The sequence below is a fragment of the Protopterus annectens genome, chromosome 6.part0 (genome assembly GCF_019279795.1).
Source record: "Protopterus annectens isolate FY-2018-M chromosome 6.part0, PAN1.0, whole genome shotgun sequence".
NCBI lineage: Eukaryota > Metazoa > Chordata > Ceratodontiformes > Protopteridae > Protopterus > Protopterus annectens.
In genome coordinates, this window is record NC_056737.1 from 1,407,666,440 (window position 1) to 1,407,683,769 (window position 17,330).

The 17,330-nt window shown below is 39.7% G+C and overlaps 1 protein-coding gene across 11 annotated transcripts in view; it reads left to right on the forward strand.

Moving 5' to 3' along the window:
- The window catches only part of R3HDM1 (R3H domain containing 1), a 2,579,330-nt gene that overhangs the window by 1,018,356 nt on the left and 1,543,644 nt on the right, over positions 1-17,330 (forward strand). For 9 of the 11 annotated variants that reach the window (XM_044074947.1, XM_044074954.1, XM_044074952.1 and 6 more), the window contains one exon: positions 11,733-11,990. The exons of the other annotated variants lie outside the window; for them this stretch is intronic. In XM_044074947.1, coding sequence (XP_043930882.1) covers positions 11,733-11,990 — 258 coding nt within the window. The remainder of the gene's footprint in view (positions 1-11,732; positions 11,991-17,330) is intronic. 11 annotated transcript variants of the gene reach the window in all.

Consider the following 17,330-nt stretch of genomic DNA (forward strand, 5'->3'; position numbering starts at 1 on the left):
ATAAATCAGTGCCATACTGTACATAAAACTTTGGTCTTATTAAAACCACTATCTTGTCTAAATTAATTTACTTCCCTAACCTTCTTTATTAAAATTGCCAGATAACATCTGTCTTTAAATATTTTACTCTTCTATAATTTTCAACTTATCTTTGATTGTAGTCAAATTATCAACTCTTAAATTTCTTGCTTTTGATTAAATTGTTATTCAATTAAAGTGTGTGCATACTATCATAATATAGTGAATTGCTTCCCTCTTTCTTATAAACTAACTATCATTTGAAGTTTGTCTTTCTCCCTTAATATACTAATGTATGTAAAAAAAAAAAAGTTAAGTACCATATACGTTTTTAAATCTTAACAAAACTAGTGGTAGAAGTCAAATATGACATACATTCTTCTAAATCAAATTAAATATATTATCATTAAAATGATCATAAAAGTCAATGTGCCTGTTATAGTGACTATCTTTGATGCTTTTTTTTCTAAAAAAATTATAACTAGTTGGGTGAAATTTGGAGCTTAAGATCGCACTTATTGCTACACCTGTAATTTGCTGAAAACAGTTATCAAACGTAAAAAAATACCTTTCACAGATATACCTTTGCTATAGCTTCACTTACAAATCTCACTTTTACTTTGTAACTTGTTTGACAGTTTGGCCTTGTGAAAGCTTCCATGAAGCTCTGGAAGCTGATTGGCAATTATATCCTTGGCAGGATGTAACACCATGTAGCTAAGGCTACTGCAGCAGTTATCATTCAAACATCTATTGTTACGGCAAGTTCAACACACAGCTCAGCTCTACTTCCTTATCACCTTTATTGGCCCAGACTGTCTTGGTTCCTTTTGTCTACTCGCTTCCTGCGGGAGGAGCCACTTCATGACATTACAAGACTATCTCACACTATTTGACAAATCTCACCATTGATGTGCAACTTTCATGGAGTTAAGGTGAAATTTGTTGCTAGATAATTCTGCCAAACTGAAATCTAAACCAATGCACATAAAGTTAATTACAGATTATATGGAGGCAAAAACAGTCACTTTGTAAAACTAACTGGAGTGAAGTGTTCAGTGGGAAAACTGCAGATGAAATGTGGAAAGTTTTGAAAGAGAAATTGAGTGCAAAAAATAAAAAAAAAATGTTTAACAACAGGAACTAGGTATCCAGCATCAGGGGGATATACTTCCATTAGAACAAGGTAACTGATTAAGGTGAGATGCAAAAAATATAAGAAATGGAAGAAAGAGTGAACTACAACTTTGAAAACTGAAATAAACAAGCTGGACAAACTGATTAAGCATAGTGTGAGACAAGAGCAAGAAAATTTATGTAAAGATATTGAGCATAATAGGAAACCTTTTTATAGATGCATAAGATGTGGAAAGAGTAAAGACACAAATTGATAAACTGTGTGCAGATTCTAAAATTTATTCTCAGACACAGCAGATTATAGATATATTTACTAAATATTATGCAAAGCAGTTTGGCTCCACAAAAGGAATGATAAGTTATCCTAGTGACATCCAGGTATCCCCAGATACTGGAATCAAATTAGATTATATCGAAAAAGAACTGTGCAAACTGGATCCAAACAAAGCACAGGAGGAGACTGAATTAGTAACAATGACCTGAGAACACTTCAGCAAGAGCTTACACTACTATTATATCTGTTATTCACTAGGTCATATAAGTATGGGGAGATTTCTCAAGATTGGAGACGTGCTTATTAAATCTGTTTTTAAGGGAAAGGGGAGTAGGACAAACCCAGAATCATATAGACCCTTAAGTCTACTTTCATGTTGTGGAAAATTAATGGATAATGCAATATTGGATAAGTTATTGTCAGAACTGGATAGGTTGGGACTTGAAACCATACATCAGCATGCATATGTTGAAAATAGATCTATTACCACCTGTAACATGATGTTCTATAGCAATATAATAACAGCTATGAGTGAAAAATTGTGCTGTGATGTAATTTATATAGACTTAACTTAAGCATTTGACAGGGTCATACACAAAACACTGATCAGTAAATTAGTACAACTAGGTATTGATGTACTCTTGATAAGATGGTAGCTGCATGGCTTTACAAATAGGACATGGCAAGTGTCATACAGCAACTGGGCAGGTGAAATCCTTGGTTACAGTCAGGGTGTCCCACAGGGCTCTGTCCTAGGCCCTTACTTGTTTAGATTGCATCTTTCAGACCTAACTTTTTTATCTGAGGTGTTCTACAGTGTATACACAGACAACCTGATACTGGGTAAACTGATTACAAGTGTTACAGATAAAGCATGTCTGCAAAATAACTTGACTAAATTGACTATTTGGGCACAAGAGAGTAATATACTGATAAATACATCAGAAACTAAGCATGTGAGATTTGGGAGACAAAAACTGAAAGGTGAATATTTAATACAGCACACAGTGATTGAAACTGTCAACTTATTTAAGGACCTGGGTATATGAGTAGATTCAGCTCTGAATTTTTCTAATCATATCAATCAATTGGATAATGATACTTATAGAACTATAGGCTGTATAAAAAGATTTATAAAGTCTAGGAAATTAAAAATAATGAAGCCATTGTTTGTTAGTCACATTAGACCCAAACCTGAGTATGGAATAACAATATGGAAACCCTATAAGAAGACAAGCATGAGTAAACTGGAAAGAGTGCAGGGAAATATACCAAGGGCATCCATGGATGTGAAAATCTAAGTTATTATGAAAGACTAAAATATCTGAATTTGTTTAGTGTCTTTTACCAGATATCCAAGATGAGATTTTATCCGGTGTATAGGGTATTTAGGGACAGCTACCTCTGAGAATGTTTGGGGTTATCAAAAAGTACTAGGGAATCATCAAACAACCTATGTAAAGATGCTGTAGGAATAAGAAGTGTACTAATTGGTTCTCTAACAGAGTAGCTGATGCATGGAGAAGACTACTAAATTACATTAAAGCAAGTACTAGTGTAGATATTTTTAAGAACAGCCTGAACACTTGTCATGGGAACAAGTGTTTTGGTATATTGGCAAGCTAGAAGAGCATTAATGCCAGTGCTTGAAATATTTGTATTATTTGTATGTATGTATGTATCTCAACCAGATTCCCACTTCTTCAATCTGATAAAGTGGCTTCTCCTTCTCCATGTTTTTTAATGGCCAGTAACCTTGCCTTTCCCAAAAAGGCAGCTACTTTCATTTCTTCCTATCTCTGTCCTTCAGTTCAAGTGGCAGAACAAGTGAACCAGTTTCTAGGTTTGTGAATTCATCAAATTCATATATATCCTTCTCTGTTCCTTTTCCTTTGGTACTGTCCTATTTGAGCAAAGTTTTTAGACTGTAGTCTTATTTCTTCTTCCATTATGGTTAAATTAGTCATAAATAAATTTCAATTAAGGTTAAACTGCTGTCTTGCTCTGTTTTTAGGTATGTAAAGCCTTCTTATGGTGCGTTTTTATCTTGGGATCTGATGATGTCAGTCTTCACATAATTCCTGACTGTAGGTGCTCGGTTCTGAGCCTCGGAACCGACTCGGTTGTTTACTTCAGCTCGTACATTCCAAACTCTCAAGCTAGACTCTACCTGTAATGCTCCTCTCTAAATTACCCTAGATCTCATTTGTCTCTTCGTGTGTCAGATGCGTCCAGCCTCTCTTGAGCTTTGGCAGTTACTTACAGTAAGTATTTTCTTTGAATTCCCTAATTTCCCCTTCTTATAGATCTATATTTCTCTTCCTTATTACTTTTAATCTTTCTACCTGCTTCTCTCATTTTTTCTGTGCACGTGAGTGATCTTTTTCTCCTTTATCTGTACCTTTGGGTAGACGTGTCTTACTTATCATTGCTAGTACTGTCTTTACCTGTTTAGGTATTTTCTGGCTGGGGATATATATATATATATATATATATATATATATATATATATATATATATATATATATATATATGTATATATATATATATATATATATATATATATATATGTATATATATATATATATATATATATATATATATATATATATGTATATATATATATATATATATATATATATATATATATATATATATATATGTATATATATATATATATATAGATATACAGGTTTACTATCAATATCTCGAAATTCACAATAAAAACAGTACTAAATACCGAAGTCTTTAACCGAATCTATAACTACCCGAACGGCCATATTATCGAAAAACAGCTGTTAATGCCGTAAATGTCGACAACGACATTTTACAGCATTAACAACAATGCCACCCTTACCTCAACTCCCTAATCCCTACACCTAACTTCCCATGTATGCAGGGGGGCTGCGCCACCCACACCCCCCCAACTTATTATTCAAACTCCGAGATCGCATTACAGTGAGGAAAGGGATGTATTTCCCTAACCGCACTGTACCGCGATCCTTTTACATGAGCGAACATTATATTTGCGAATGCACAGTCCATTCGCAATTATACCATTCGTTCACGTAACCTGCCGAAATATGAAGTATTCGAACATCTGTTGTTCGAATACTTCATAGCCGTACAATTGCACAGCATTTCAATAGTAAACCATATATATATATATATATATATATATATATATTTCTCTCCCGTCCCCTTTTGCAAGTGTGTGCACGTTTGTGCGTCTGCCTTTTATCAGAGGTAGGCCTTCTTTTTCCGGCATGGCTGATGAACCTAACATGACTGAGAAGTCTTTTAAGGGCAACGCTGACTTCAAGAGGTGCCAGAAGATGGAAGGAAGATGCCCAGTTCAGATGGGCATGTCTGGTGTGTGTATTGTCTAGGCACTGTCCACCTGCAGGAGGATTGCTCCATCTGTCATGGTTTTTCCACCAGGACTTTAACTGAGTGGAGAAACGAGCTAATTTTGAAAGGTTTGTTGAAAGAGGACTTTGAAAAGGCCATATTTGGTCTGAAGACCGAAGCCAGTTTGTCATCTTCCTCTTCCAAACCAAAGAAACTCTCCCATTCAGTACCGAGCAGTTTTTCGTAGCCCTCTGAAAAGTTAACGAAAACAGCCTACGGTGTCAGCATTTTCTTCGGCACCGATAGGAAAGACTGACTCAACTCCTACCACTGCTCCAGATAAGACAACTACAGCCTTGGTACCAGAAGTTTTGTGGGTACTGATGCAGACTACTTTGACATCAATACCAAGGACAAGGTATTCTCCTTTTGTCGATCCATTTATGGACTGACCACCTAGCCCATTCGTGGAACCGAGACCACCTAGGTCTCCTTTGGTGGCATCCGTTCGATCCACTAAGAACCTCTCAGGATCAGACCTCATGAGGCTGGTGGGACCAACTTTTGATGGTGAAGGGATTACCTCCTCCTTCGGCTCCCAGCCAACTCAGCACCAGGATCTGTCCTTCCTTAACACCTTCTCATCTTCCTCCTCCAACTCCAGCTGAGTCTTTGGCTTTGGAGCCCCTGGCACCGACCTACCTGTCTCTGACTGTCTCAGTTCCAGTAAGAGCTTCTTCTCCGTAACCGAGAATTGCCTTGAGCTCCTCCATTTTTTCAGAACCGGAGGTCTTCGGAGGTCGAGACTTCATTGCTGGTTCTGAGGGACATGGTTCGACTTCCCCTTTTTTGGAACCTTTCATGCCCCTCTGTCCTTCGGCTTTCATTGGCTCGACCCAGGCTTCTGCTTCGGAGGCCGCCTCCTTGGTGCGAGGTGAGACCACAGTTCTGAAGGAGTCTATTTTGGTTCCAGGTTCCCATCCCTCTACCGGAGGGGGGGGGGGACCTTCTGGATCATGGAGAAGGCCTTGTCCATTGTGGACTCCCAGTCCTTGCCATCCCTGTAGGGCCAAACTTCCACATCCCCTCGACCAGAGCTGCCATCAGCCTCATCCCTGGGAGAGAGGGCACAAAAGCCTCAGGAAAGACCCACTTTGGTGGTTTTCTGTTTGGATACTTCCCCGGAACATCCCCCCGAGGAGGCACCTGTGAAGAAAAAGTGTAAGAGGAAGCAGTCAGACTCTCCAGAAGAGTCCTTCACTGAGGATACTGATTTTGATGAGGGGGAAGGTTTCCCCAGGTCACCCCTGATAATGATTCCTTCAGGGGTATCCTGGAAATCCTGAAACAAAGGGGTGACTGATCTTCCCTCTACCCTTCCTTGGAGGAGTCTGTATACCTGGAGGCTTTTCGTGCCCAACCCTGTACCTCTTGGATCTCCCCGACTGCTGACGAGCTTAAATTCATCACGAAGCAGGCCTGGAAGATTCTTGACTCCCATCGAGCCAGTCCCCAAGAGGCCTAATGGGATCTGAGCAACATTGGGCTAAGGGTGTCCCCGTATACACCATGGTGATAGCAGCCACAAAGAAGGAACTTGCAGAGTAAAGTCCTACTATCCATTCTCCTAACAAGGTGTCAGTTCGGGAAGTGTGTTTACGCTTCAACCTTCATCTCAGGTCTTTGAACTACATGGAGCACTTTAATAGGCTACATCTGATCTCAAAGAGCTGTCAGATACTCTCACAGGAGCAGTAGCTGAAGAGGCACAAGACAGAGTTGTGTCTCAGCTCGCCACCTTTGAAGCAATTTCTAATTTGTGTATGAGGCTAATTGCCGACGCAGCCGAAGGGACAACAAGAGCAGCTGGTTCAGGCATAGCCATTAGGAGACATGCCTGGATGCGCCTATGTGACTTTGTGGAGCCATTTAAATCTTCATTCGTCGATGCTTCGTTTGATGAAACATCCCTTTTTGGACCCAAAGTATCAGACACACGGGCCGGATGTGAGAAATTTGGTAAGACACTTTATGCTGTGGGTGTACGCTTCTCCACTCCTCAGTGACCCTACTCCAAGAACCAGCGAAGTGGGGACTATAGTTCAAAACGTCCCAAGGACCTTTCCAGGACTCGTTTGGCAAGGACTTTTCCCGTGATAGAGGAGGAAGTAACAATGGAAGACGCTGTCCTTGAGGCAGAGGTGGCCTGCAGGACCAGGGGTCCAGAGATCCTTTCTCTGGTAACTCCTACCAGCACTCCTGAATGGAGGCCCGATTGCTTTCCTCGTGAGGCAGTCAGGGGACATTTGTCCCTGCACCAATCTGCCTGGCCACAGATAACATCAGACAAATGGGTGCAGGGAGTCATTTCCAGAGGTTACATTATTCCCCTTTCCTCAAATCCAAAAAGTCTCCCGGACATTCCACCCAGTCACAGGGAAGCAACAGTTATAGACATTCAAAAACTGCTCGTAAAAAGTCATCCAAAAAGTCCCATCAGTCCAAAGAGGATCCGAGTTTTACTCAAGATTCTTTTTGTCCCAAAAAAGACAGGCGGCTGGAGACCCATTTTGGATCTCAGCCAGTTCTACAAGGCAGTTCAACAAACCAAATTCCGGATGGTGTCAGTACAGTCAATACTTCCATTCTTGGAAACAGAAAATTGTTTGTGATCTGTAGATCTTCAGTATGTTGTATTACCATATAAAAATTGGCAGATGCTCCAGGAGATTCCTGCACTTTTGGCTGGGAGCCAATCATTTCCAGTTCAGAGCACTGCCATTTGGTCTTACCACAGCCCCCAGGGTGTTTACCAAATGCATGGCAGTGGTAGCAGCTCATCTCAGACTGCAGGGATTTTTGAGTTTTTTCCTTATCTTGTCGACTGGCTCCTTACCGCTACCACCAGGTGTCATCTAGAACAGGCAAGGGATTATATCCTGCATCTTTGCACTTCATTGGACATTTCAGTAAAGTAGAAAAAGTCAAATCTGCAACCTACTCAATTGGAATTTATCGGAGCCTTAATAAACACTGTTTCAGGAATTGCTTCACTTCCAGTAAACAGGCTTCAAAAGGTCAGATCACAAGTAAACCACATAGTTAAAAACAAAAGTGCTGCAGCCAGACTCATCCTTCAGGTGCTGGGCTCAGTGACGGGCTCTATAACTCTAGTTCCCTTGGCCAGATATTACATGTGAGTTCTACAGCGGTTTCTAGCCTCTCAATGGTGGTTAATGAATCAATTGATGTCATACCACATCTTGATCACCAATTGCTGCAAACAAGACCTATCTTGGTGGCTCCATTCCAATGAAATTCTTTCAGGCTGTCCTTTCATCCTTCCACAGCCCCAAACCATAGTGACCATGGATGCTTCCCCAATAGGGTGGGGGAGGGCAATTTCTGGGCAAGACTGTGCAAGGCTTTTGGTCCCAACAGGAGGCCAGTTTGCACATCAGTATTCTAGAGATGAGGCGGTGCTTTTGTCATTGTAAGCATTTCAAGATCCCCTTCCCTTGGGAACAGTGACAATTCAGATGGACAACATGTCAGTGATCTGGTACATCAACAAACAAGGGGGAACCAAATCTTACCCACTTTGTCAAGAAGCCCTCAGAGTCTGGCAATGGGTGATTTCTTCCAACCACTTTCTCATGGCATTGCACATTCTGGGAAGTTTATTGTGATAGCAGACAAACTGAGCAGAACTATTCTAATGCCTCATGAGTGGTGTCTCAATCCTGTGGTGATGGAGAACATATTCCGCCACTGGGGTAGACTTTGCTGCGATCTGTTCACCTCCCCCCTGAACAGCAGATGCAGCAGTTACTTTGCCCTAATCCCCTCCCCCCGGGGGGGCACCCAGAGATGCGTTTCTCTACGACTGGCTCCCCAATCTCCTGTATGCCTTTCCCCTAACTCCTCTGATATCCCACTTTCTAAAGAAAGCTAAGAGGTCAGAGAACACAATAATCCTCATTGCTCTGTTCTGGCCTCTACAGGTTTGGTTTCCCTTCATGTGGTCTCATCTGCTTCTGAATCCTTGGATTCTGCACCCAGCTCCAGATCCATTAACTCATCCAGAAGGTATGGTTCATCCGATTCTCCAACGTCTCAAGCTCATTGCATGGCTTCTCTGATTCCTTTTTATTGCCAGGTATTCTTCCCTTATTTTACCAGTTTAACAAATCATTTTGGTCCATCACAAACCTTCTACTAGGAAAACTGTACCAGAGTAAATGGGAAAAATTTGTTAGTTGAGCTCTTAAGAATGACCTTGGCCATTGTACTACTTCCGTGGATAAAGTAGTGGATTTTCTGGGTGTTCTTTATCAGTCTGGCTCTTCCAACTTCTACCATTCTTGTCCATCTAGCTGCGATATCTAATTTCCTTATTAGTTTTGATGATTCTTCACTTATGTCTCACAAACTTTTCTTGAAGGGAACACTGATGTTAAGGCCTCCTTTTAAATAGCCCACTGCTCCATGGGATTTACCCTCAGTCCTGCAGTCTCTTACTCTATCCCCTTATGAACCTTCAGCTACTTGTGACTTAAAATTTCTGACATGAAAAACTTTTTTTTATTAGCTATTACTTCCGTAAGAAGAGTGCTGGAAATTCAAGCCTTGTCCTGGAAGCCCCCCTGTATAATATTTCACAAGGACAGGGTTTACCTCAGGGGATTAATCATTCCTTCTTGCCAAAGGTAGTTTCAGAATCTAATATCATTCAAACCTTGCACCTACCAGTCTTTTTTCCCTAATTTCTCCAGTAAGGGAGAGTATTGTCTACACTTATGAGACGTTCACAGGCAGTTATATTTTTACCTTCACAGAACAAAGGATATCAGAAAATCTGACCAACTGTTTGTTGCCTTTTTCTCACTTTCCTTGAGTAACCCAGTTTCCAGGGTTACCTTAGCTAAATGGCTCAGAGATTGCATCACCTTTATCTATCATTCAAAGGGACTTCACCCACCATGCCCTGTGAAAGCCCATTCAACTAGAGCTGTAGCAGCTTCTGCAGTTTTTAATGCCAGAGCTTTTTTAGATGACATTTGTGCAGCAGCCACATGGTCATCTCTTCATACTTGCATCACTTATTACAAACTGGACTAGGTCTCTAGGGGACATGCATCATTCGGCTCATTGGTGCTCAGGATTATTCTTCTGCAAGACCTCCCAAGATTCAGGTAGCTAGGGATTCAAGGATTACATAAAGATTGACAACATCAGAGAAATAAGTTGTCTTGCCATAACATTAAATCTGTGTTGTCGATCTTCACTAATTCTTGACATTACCCCATCCTTCCCTGACCTGAGACTCTTAGTGGATCAAATTTTTCCGAGACTGGCTTCATAATAGGGACACAGATCTGGTCTCTTTTCTTTATTGTTATTTACTATCTGTTTACCACTAATTTAGGCAAAGGCAATCTGAGGTAATTTAGAGAGGAGAGTTATGGGTAGAGTGTAGTTCAAGAGTTTGGAAGGCACACGCTGAAGTAAATGGCCGAGTTGGTTCCGGGGCTCGGAACAGAGTCCCCACAGTCAAGGATTAGTGAAAATCTGCAACACAGATGAAACATTATGGTAAGACATAACTTTTTTCTGCTGAAGTTCATGTCTCCTCTTGGAATATTAGTCATGTTTGAAAAGCTTACTCTTCACCCTTTGAGCGAATTGCTTGTATGGAGTGTAAAGTTTATCCTGGATGACCCTTTTTCTACTGACCATTAGTACTTCCAAGAGTGTCAAGACTTGTCAGCTCTCAAGGTTCCAGTTATTTATATTTAAGTTCAAGCTTGATAGGTTTCTTTGCTCACCCTTTCTGTCTAGAGGCATTGTATTTACCATATTAAACATGGAATGCCCTTACCTGTAGCTCGAAAATCTCATTTTGCTACAGCATTGTGTACCTTTGCTGCATTTTTTTGCAATGCCACTTTTGATTATGCCATCCTGGTCTTTCCTGAACAATTTTGCATTTAGAAGCTGAATATTATTTCCAAATCTAGGTCTTTCTTCAGTGTTGCCTTCATCTTTGGTGTGTGGCCATGGTGGTGGCCACCCAGGAGGATTTCCTAGGGACTGTGGTCATTTAGTTACAGAAGTGGACTTTTATCTGATATGAAAAATGTGTTTAGCATAACAAGAGTTGTGCAAGAAAACAGTCTACTTTTAATGTACCCGCCATTCCTCATTGGTGATGTGCTCTGTTTGGAGTTCTTGTCTTACCTCTCCTCCTGCCTTTTCTATTTCCCTAATGTTTGTACTTTCACTTGAGAACTGAAGTGTGTGAAATGAGCAATGTATGATGGGAAGTGAAGGGCTCCCAGACGCCAGTTAAGATTGATGTGCTTGAGTGATTCTATCATCATTGCATAAGTTCTATCTATTATGGAAGATAGAACACCTTCTTAAAAATGTATTAATGTGGTAAGTATATAACTTTGTTGTAGAACACCTTTTTAAAGCTGTATTATGGTAAGTATATAACATTGTTTTCCTGCTCCTTGTGTCTTGGTGGGTGGTGGTCTAAATTGTATTATAGCAGCATGTGCTCGTAGACTTTCATTTAAGTGCAGTAGTCTTTACTGTGCCAATACCCAAAAAGTGTGGTGCATATTTTCTTGCAGCTTTTGAGGGGCTTGTTTTTCACATGCAGATTTTTGTGGTTGATTGCTTGCTTCAGCCTTCTTGTCTTGGCTGTATCACTATCACAATTAATAATAAGTTTAGCAGTACTGTTCATTTCATTAAGTTAATTTCTGTGCTTTTATACTTGAGACTGTTGCAAAGAATTTATCAATGTAGAAATTGGAGAATAATACTTAATTGCATGTAGAGTGCCATTGCTTGAAAATGACAGGTTGTCATTTTATGCATGTAAAGCAAGCATGGTTTTTATAACTGTAGGTAAAAACATCTTTTCATTATCCTCTCTTAGGTTCAGAGTCTTCTAGTAGTGTAGGGTCATCTACAGGTTCCCTTTCTCGTATCCAGCAGCCTCTTCCACTTGCTACTATAAACCAGCCTGCTCACAGTGCGCCTGCCATCTATCCGACTGTCAGCAATAGTAGTTCTCTTTCATCCTTTGATGGTGGTCAAAATGGGCAAGTGGCACCTGCTAATGCTAGCTTCTTTTTGCTTCCCTTGGAAGCGACAGGGATACCACCTGGCAGTATTCTGGTCAACCCACAAACAGGTTGGTATCCAGTGATGAATAATTTCATGTGTTTCACAGAGGTTATTTGCATAAGAGTGAGAGTTGCATGTTTTCATGTGTTTTTAAAGCATCAGTTTTTGTCTGAAAACTGTACATTAAGCCTCTGAAAAATAGAATATTGCATATGCAGACACTTTTTAAGCTTTAACAAGTAGTAGTGTTATGGTACATGTTTAGATATGACTTGCTTTTTTACTTACCTTTCCTCTGGAATTTGTCATTGTATTTTTATCAAGTGTACACACACTCCTGATGAGTAACTGAAAAAAAACGGTACAAGTTAAAGCATACCCATTACAGTTGTGAGAATGCTGGCATCACTGTTGCAATTCTTTACTTCAAAAATCTCAAGTGTCTTTCAGTGATACAGACATAGGTGCATTTTATCCTGTGGTGCCCTTATACAGACTGTTTGTGTTCTTCCTTATATAATAGACAGTTAGTGATAATTTTGTCACATTTCCACACAAGGGTGTTATTACTTTGTCCAGACTTTTTATTCTTTGAAGTGCCATGTACTACTTAGTCTTTCATCACTGCAGATGGATTACATATATACACTACATCCTGCGTCCTAAAGTTGACAGTTTCAAGTTGCCTTCTTTTCAGCTGCGCATACTTTTTAAATGTTTTCTATAATGTTCCACATGGATGGTTAGGCATTGGTCTGAACATCATTTTAGACAGTTTTATATTCTCCCACATGTATTGTAATAGGGGTAAAATGCAGTTGTGTTGTCTTACAGCACTGCAGTAATTGTACTTAAAGCAAATGATTTTCTCTAGCTGCATTCATTATGTTTGTGCTGTTCAGTATAGGTACATTTTACTAGTAAAATTTTTTGATAATTACATTTCCTGCTTTGTGGAACCTTCTGTACCACAGAGTTGCATTTTTTGAAACTTCAAACTTGTCTGTCTGCAACAGGTCATGCCATTTAGGAATTTCCCAACTCCAGGCTTGAATTTTACAAGTTCTGTTTATGCCCTTACTTAACTTCATTGTATGCTCCCATTAATCTTATCTACTCAAATTTTCTTTACTTCATTTTGTAAATACAATCTTTGCCAGAGTTTGACTTAGTTTTGGAGTGTCCATCTGTGGACATCTGTAGGATATACAGTGGCATGGGAACAGGGTACCTGCCTCTATCACTGGTGATCTGTGTTCGAGATGGTGCCAGAAAACTAGCAAGGAAGGGAAGATTCTGTGGCATACTGCTAGCTTAACTAAGTTTGGGAAGTAGGAAAGATGGCTTTGTTTTGTTATAACAGTACTGATTTGTGGTAGAGATGGGGGCTGCAAAACCGATTTAAATGACCTTACTAGTAGTATTCATGATGTGCAGTGACAAGCATCTCTTAAGCCTTTGTTTAGGTTTACAATTCTTCATTAAGCTTTAGGGGGGTAGGTAGATGGGTAGAACAGAAGTGGAAAAATCATTCTTCATTTTATTGTGTGTGTGTGTGTGTGTGTGTGTGTGTGTGTGTGTGTGTGTGTGTGCAGCTTTTGCTTGTAGTTGAGGGCATCTGGTTGGGAATTTGTCCTGGTTGAAGTCAGTAGGACCAAAAATAAGTGACCAGTAAACAATGTTTTTTTTTAATTTCCCTTATAACTATCTTGTTTGATAAATCATTTAGAAAAGCTCTGGATGAAGTGTTTTGCAGAATGCTTGCATCTACCTGTGTTACAGTTTGAACTTGTTTGCTGCATTTATGTTTATTATTTATGTAAAGGATTGAATATTAGTTGAGTACCGTAAACTTCAGGGATTATAGGAAATTTAGTACAGTTGATACAATTAGTCTTGCATATGTAGACTCTAGCTGTTAAACATATTGTGTCCCTATGACAGGAGAGAGAGAGAGAGATGGAATGTATATGCTCTTTTTTGAAGGTCATGTGTATTGTTTACTTTTTATTGTTTATCATCTCTTTATTTAATCATTTAAGTAGTTGGATTCAGCCACAAAGGCCCATTTTATGTAACAGCTTTGTTGCAAATATCTTCATAAGCAGTACATAAAAGCATATATGTTGATATAAAATGTATTCTTACATCTGTAAATGAGAATCTCTCTGCAGTGTTGGGCATTTTTATTTCATTTAGTTATTTACACATTTGATAAATAGTTGAATTGTTTAGTCAAATTACCCCTTTTTTAGCCTTGACCCAAGTCAGAGGTGTACAGTTAAAATAAGTAATAACTTTGTTTATACATATTTTCAGAGTAAGGAGAACAAATGCAAACACATACAGTAATTGATGTTTATTTTATGCAGGATATTTACAAGCAAGTTGAGCTTTGCATTGAATTAAGTGCAAGGATAAGCAATCACAAAGGAAACAGAAGTATGGTTTATTCAGACTCATAGTTATGTTTGAAAGGAGTACTTTTGCTGTGATAGTTTTGTTTGCATTGTATGGTGTTGAGTAAGAGGAACTGTAAAGCAGTTTTAGAATGCTGATAATTTGGGACTGTTAGGAAATACTGGAAGTGTATGCAGTGTATGCATGTCCATCCAAAATGAAACTGAAGTTTTCTTCTCTGCCCTACACATGTAGTAGCATTTCCAACCGCTTGACTAAGCAGGATAGGTTTATAGTTGACACGAGTTTACTGTTGTGCTCTACCTTGATTACTGCTTGCCTCTTACTGTCTCCACCTCTTACAGAAAAAGCTTACATAAACTCCAAACACTACAAAATCCCATCTGTTGCAGCAGTAAACTGGAGCTGACAGGAAGCTTCTTCATTGCTTAAAATTAGGCAAGCAAGTTGACTGTTAAGTCACATTAGTCTTGTTCTTGTTGCCACTCTCTATATTAACTTTCCTTCATGGACCACTGTAAGGCCCCGTACTATCTCTTTACTGTGAGACTATTCTAGGTCTTCTCCAATTTCCAGTTCTAGTGCTCACTTTTAACACTCAGCTTTTCTTGTGTATTTGTACTGAGAATTTTTTTCACTTGGATCATGCTATTTAGAGCTCTACTCCAGATATTCTTTAACTGCTTTGTTTACATTTTCTTTACCTACACAACAAAGTTGAATGTAAGTAGACTAGATAGGTAACCTGATCATCTTAATCTTAATCTTGGCTTGGTTGTGGATTTTGAAACCTACTTAAGAATTAAACCTTAAACCTACCCACTTAAGAATTTAGTGTTTGCAAGACTGCTTTCTAGAACATATTATTGACTAGTACAGTAAACTCTTGTTAGCCAGCACCCGTGGGGATTGGTAGTTGGTGGATAACTGCAGTTTCTGGTTGCTTGAAAGTTACTATTAAAAATAGGCCTGACTAATACTGTACGCTCCACTGTTTGGTTTGACTTGTTTTCAGGTTGGAGAGAGGGAATTTATTCCTATCTTCCTTTTTAAAACTCTAAAACTGTAAAAATGTAAGGTATGTTTCTGCGGGGGAAAACAGAAGGTGGAACACATGAAAATGGTTGCTTCACTTCCAGTTAATTAAGAGTTTACTGAACTAGTACTTTTGTGTATGTTGATCAGTTTTGCCTGCTACTGCTTTGTGTTTATAGTGTACATTACATTTTAACACCTTTATTGAATTACTTGTGACATGGGCAAATTTAAATGTATAGAAAAGTAATCAAACCCATATTAAGTTCACATTTACAAACATAGTAATTAACATGTATTGTTAATATTCAATTCCTACCTTTTCTTAAACCTCACTCTTCCTCCAAAACATTTTTCAGCGTGTGTTGTTTCCACAACTTCCATTTTTCAATGTAACTTACTTACACCATTTTCTACATACTTTACATTGTTTTTGTATATTTTTACTGTAAGATGCCCTTCTGTTCACTTGCAGTATTCTTAACCTCAGGGATCTCCTGCCTGAAGATGACCTAACGTTGGCCAGTATACAAAAGTCTTGTACTGCTGTAGGGTACGTAGGACGTTGCACATAGACTGCAGTCAAACGTAGGTCGTAAAAGCTGTGTATGCACATACCATCCTCAGAACTTTTCTGCCACCAGTCAGAATGCCATTCTTTCGGTCTGATGGTTTCAGAGATTGAGACTTCAGCCTTTGCCAGTTAAGTGTCCCATTGGGGAATTTTTTCTCTTTGCTGCTGTTTTGGTTATGTCATCCAGGAACAGCAAGTGACAGTATGGAAGACAAATCCCACATAAAGATACCCATTCACAGTGTCACTTTTGTTCAGGGCCTATCCATGATCATAAGTCCTGTAACATTTGCTAGACCTTTATACCCAAGACCCTTAGAAGCAGGCTCTCTGTTTTCTATATATTTAAAGAACCAACATCTTAAGTTGTTAGCTAAGCATATGGAAGGTCCATCAGAGTCCAGCGCTGAGCTGGTGAAGCACATGGCCAAGAAACTTCAGCCTGCGGCTTCCACTGCACTTCCATCATCAGACATTTCTTCCAATGTGCTTGTCAACCTGGAGCCACGTCTGACTTAAGGCACGGATTCACAGGCCGAGCCCAGTTCTGAGGCCACTTTGACTTCAGTCGCAAGCACGTCTTTGGAGGTAGAACAGATGTCCGATCAGGATGTCACAGGAGAACCTAGGCTCGAAAGTACAGAGGGTCCTGGGGGGGTACCACAAACTCAAGTAAGTGAAGTGATCGAGTCAGAATGCAGCCTTTCATCAGGTCCTCCAATGTTGCATAGGATTGTTTCTCCTGCAAAGAAAAAAAAAACTAAGCATTTGTTCCATGGTAGAGAGGCCCCTGTAGATTGTGGCAGGCCTTTTCCCAAAGCTTGTTTCAGTCATTCATGGCACTCAAGCCACCCTCGTCTCAGCCTGCTCCTGCCACTGCTCCCCAACCTTTTCAGAAAAGGATTAGGGACAAAGACACATCTGATTAATTTTCCTCTGACTAAGATGAAGCTTTGGATTATTCAACACAAATTCCCTCTTTCCAGGAATATGTTTCCCCTGAAGAGGAGTCTGTCAGTGCTGATTCCCCTATGGAAGAGAGATCTTTTGGTGAAACTCTTTTTAAAATGGGAGAACACTTTGTGTGATACCTCCCAAATGTCTGATGCCCAAAAAATATACTATCAGCTTCTACAAGTTGATGTCCCTGGCCCCTCTGCTGTTCCACCAGTGCATCCTGCATTTCTGTAGCTACAGATAAACCATCTAGGATGCTTCCTTCTACCACCCTTCTCCCATCAGACAGAGGAGAACCCTTGACAGACTGGGAAAAAGGCCTGTACTTCAGCCACCTTGCCTTTCAGGGCCATCGATTGTCAAACACATATGACTAAAGTACACCTTAGAGCTTTTGTGTCAGGCATCTAGTGCCATTGC